This window comes from Stylophora pistillata, chromosome 4 (assembly GCF_964205215.1).
Source record: "Stylophora pistillata chromosome 4, jaStyPist1.2, whole genome shotgun sequence".
Taxonomy (NCBI): domain Eukaryota; kingdom Metazoa; phylum Cnidaria; class Anthozoa; order Scleractinia; family Pocilloporidae; genus Stylophora; species Stylophora pistillata.
The window spans coordinates 32,938,452-32,940,951 of record NC_142522.1 but is presented as its reverse complement, the minus strand read 5'-3'; the positions used below and the strand labels follow the sequence as shown (position 1 = coordinate 32,940,951).

At 39.3% G+C, this 2,500-nt stretch overlaps 1 protein-coding gene across 2 annotated transcripts in view; it reads left to right on the top strand.

Moving 5' to 3' along the window:
- The window catches only part of LOC111324518 (uncharacterized), a 50,677-nt gene that overhangs the window by 4,653 nt on the left and 43,524 nt on the right, over window positions 1–2,500 (top strand). For both annotated transcript variants that reach the window (XM_022928096.2, XM_088755879.1), the window contains exons 4-6: window positions 1–50; window positions 1,171–1,221; window positions 2,366–2,438. The exon at window positions 1–50 is cut by the window's left edge and continues 28 nt beyond it. In XM_022928096.2, the coding sequence (XP_022783831.2) occupies window positions 1–50; window positions 1,171–1,221; window positions 2,366–2,438 (174 nt within the window). The remainder of the gene's footprint in view (window positions 51–1,170; window positions 1,222–2,365; window positions 2,439–2,500) is intronic.

Here is a 2,500-nt window from a genome sequence, read left to right as displayed (position 1 = left end):
TTTTATGACCAGAAAAATAGCCAAACTCCACCAGATACTAAACCAACAGGGTAGGTATTTGATCCTGACCAAAACGGATTAACTTGAAGTCAGTAAACAAACTTAGTCATTGGTTATGTTGTAGTGTTTTTCTTTATCACCTTTTACTGTACATTCAAAGAATTTGCTGAAAAATCCAACTATTCATGTTTGTTTGGGAAATATCTAATCTAATCAGGTTTGTGTGGGAACACTAGGACCTTAAGCAGTCAGGATGGCAACGCCAAGGAAGACTTCGATTAAAAAATGAATTTCTACTCTTAGTTAGAATTGTAAAAATGGCTGCATGAGCTTACTGTCTCGTATGACGCCACAGCTCAACTTCAGCATGACATATAAAAGCAGCATTGAGTTCCAAATGGAAATTAAAATAATTTGCCGTCACGGTTTCGGTTTGCAGACGACACAAGAAATGAAGTTTCAAAATGCATGTGCTGAGCTATTGTTCTGCCAATTAGATCTCTTGTTTTTCCACATCCTCATTGCCATCACCGTCGTGGTTGCTTAAGGTCCCTACTGTGCAGGAATTTTACTACTGCTGGTTAGAACATTAGTCTCAAGGAATCTATTCTTGTAGGATGGGCTCCTGCTTCCTCAAACAAATGGGGATTGATGATGATGATGGGGTTGAGAATAGCCCATTTCCGAATTACCCTTGGCCTCTTTTTCATAACGAGGCCTGGTGCTTAACCACTTTTGTGAAAATGAGTTTAATTTGCATGTGAATGAAAACTTATTATCATATGAAGGGATGAGCACCAGGACTCGTTTTGAAAATGAGGCCAAGGGTAATTCGGAAATGGGCTATTTAGAGGTCTGCCTCCTGGGGAGGCAGCCTATAAAGCAGTAACACCAAGTGCGTGTGCATTTTAAGGTACTTTCAATGTACTCTCCCAGCTGTTACATTACAGCACGAATCCCAATCCCCTTGCTATAATTTTAGCCTGGAAAGAGAACAAATTTTAGGTATCCTTGCTAGCTAAACATATATTAAACTGCTTTATCCAACTAGCCTGCGTTGCAGATGGACGTGTCACACTATCCCCGGTATAGTCCCTCTATATCGGCGGTTTAGACTGTCTGCAATGCAGGCTATATCCAACGTGCGTTCTCTTTTTTTATTGTTTTCAGATTTCTTAATGTTGGTTCATCAGTGATAGATGTAATTGTTGTCATGTCAAGGTAATAAGATGTACTGCTCAAGACTTTCCACATAAGCCCTAATAGTTGACCCTTTGACCCCAAAGAGAGAGATCAGCATCTAATTTCTTACAGTAATTTCCCTGAATCACACAGTAAGGTCACAAGAATAGAAGGGTTGATCACCATCTAAAGAAGGTATTGATTGTGAAACAAATTCTCCTTGTCAGCACCCTAGAAAATGTATAGAGAACAGTATTGGGAATATTCATACTGATGTTAGGATGTAAAGGACGAAGGTTTTGATTGTTAAACAAATACTCCTTTTCAGCAGAAATATATAGAGAACAGTATGGAGAATGTTTACTGATGTTAGGGTGTAAAGGACGAAGGTTTTGATTGTTAAACAAATACTCCTTTTCAGCAGAAATGTATAGGGAACAGTATTGAGAATATGCATACTGATGTTAGGGTGTAAAGGACGAAGGTTTTGATTGTTAAACAAATTCTCCTTGTCAGCACCTTAGGAAATGTATAGAGAACAGTATGGAGAATATGCATGCTGATGTTAGGGTTTAAAGGGTTAATAAAAGGGTTCAGTCAGAACTACCAGCCAGACCAAATGGAACCAACACAAATAGGTTTGACTCATACTTGCAATCATCGGAATCAGATACGCGCTGGAAAACGCTTTTTGAAAATGTGTGTCTTGTTATTTTCCAACAACTAGGTGGGGATAAGTCGACTGCCCCTTTCCTCTTTCAATTTTGAAGCGTAATTAACCAAAAATTTGGTGTAATTTTTTCCAGATAGCTCTTTGTTGGTAATCTTGAAAAATTGGATTTCTGATCACCATGCGCGCGCACAAGTTAAAGGGACGAGCTCAACGTGAACGTTTTGATGCATTACGTGATAATTAAGTTCCCATGGTGATAAGGAAAACAACTGAAACTCACGGCGAGGCGGGCCATCCGTACAAACTCATTAACTTATACCACTGCATTGCCTTGTCAATGCACTGTAGGAAGTACATACTATCGCACTGCTGAACGTCAAAATTACGATGTTGCGGGACCTTTTCTTTGTCGCATTATGCTCACTTCGCACTGCTTTTTCATTCCTTTTTAAATCCGTTTTAAGTACCTTCCAGTGTTCTAACTATGAGTTTCGTCATTTCCATTTTCAGCAAAGAGGGAAAAGACTATCAGTTGTCTCCTCCACGGGATGTGTGTCTATTTGATTGGATTGCAAGTCTCAAGGTGATTTTCCACAGAAAAGCAAACAAACAGATCTTCTTGCAGTTTTACCGTGGGATTGTCCG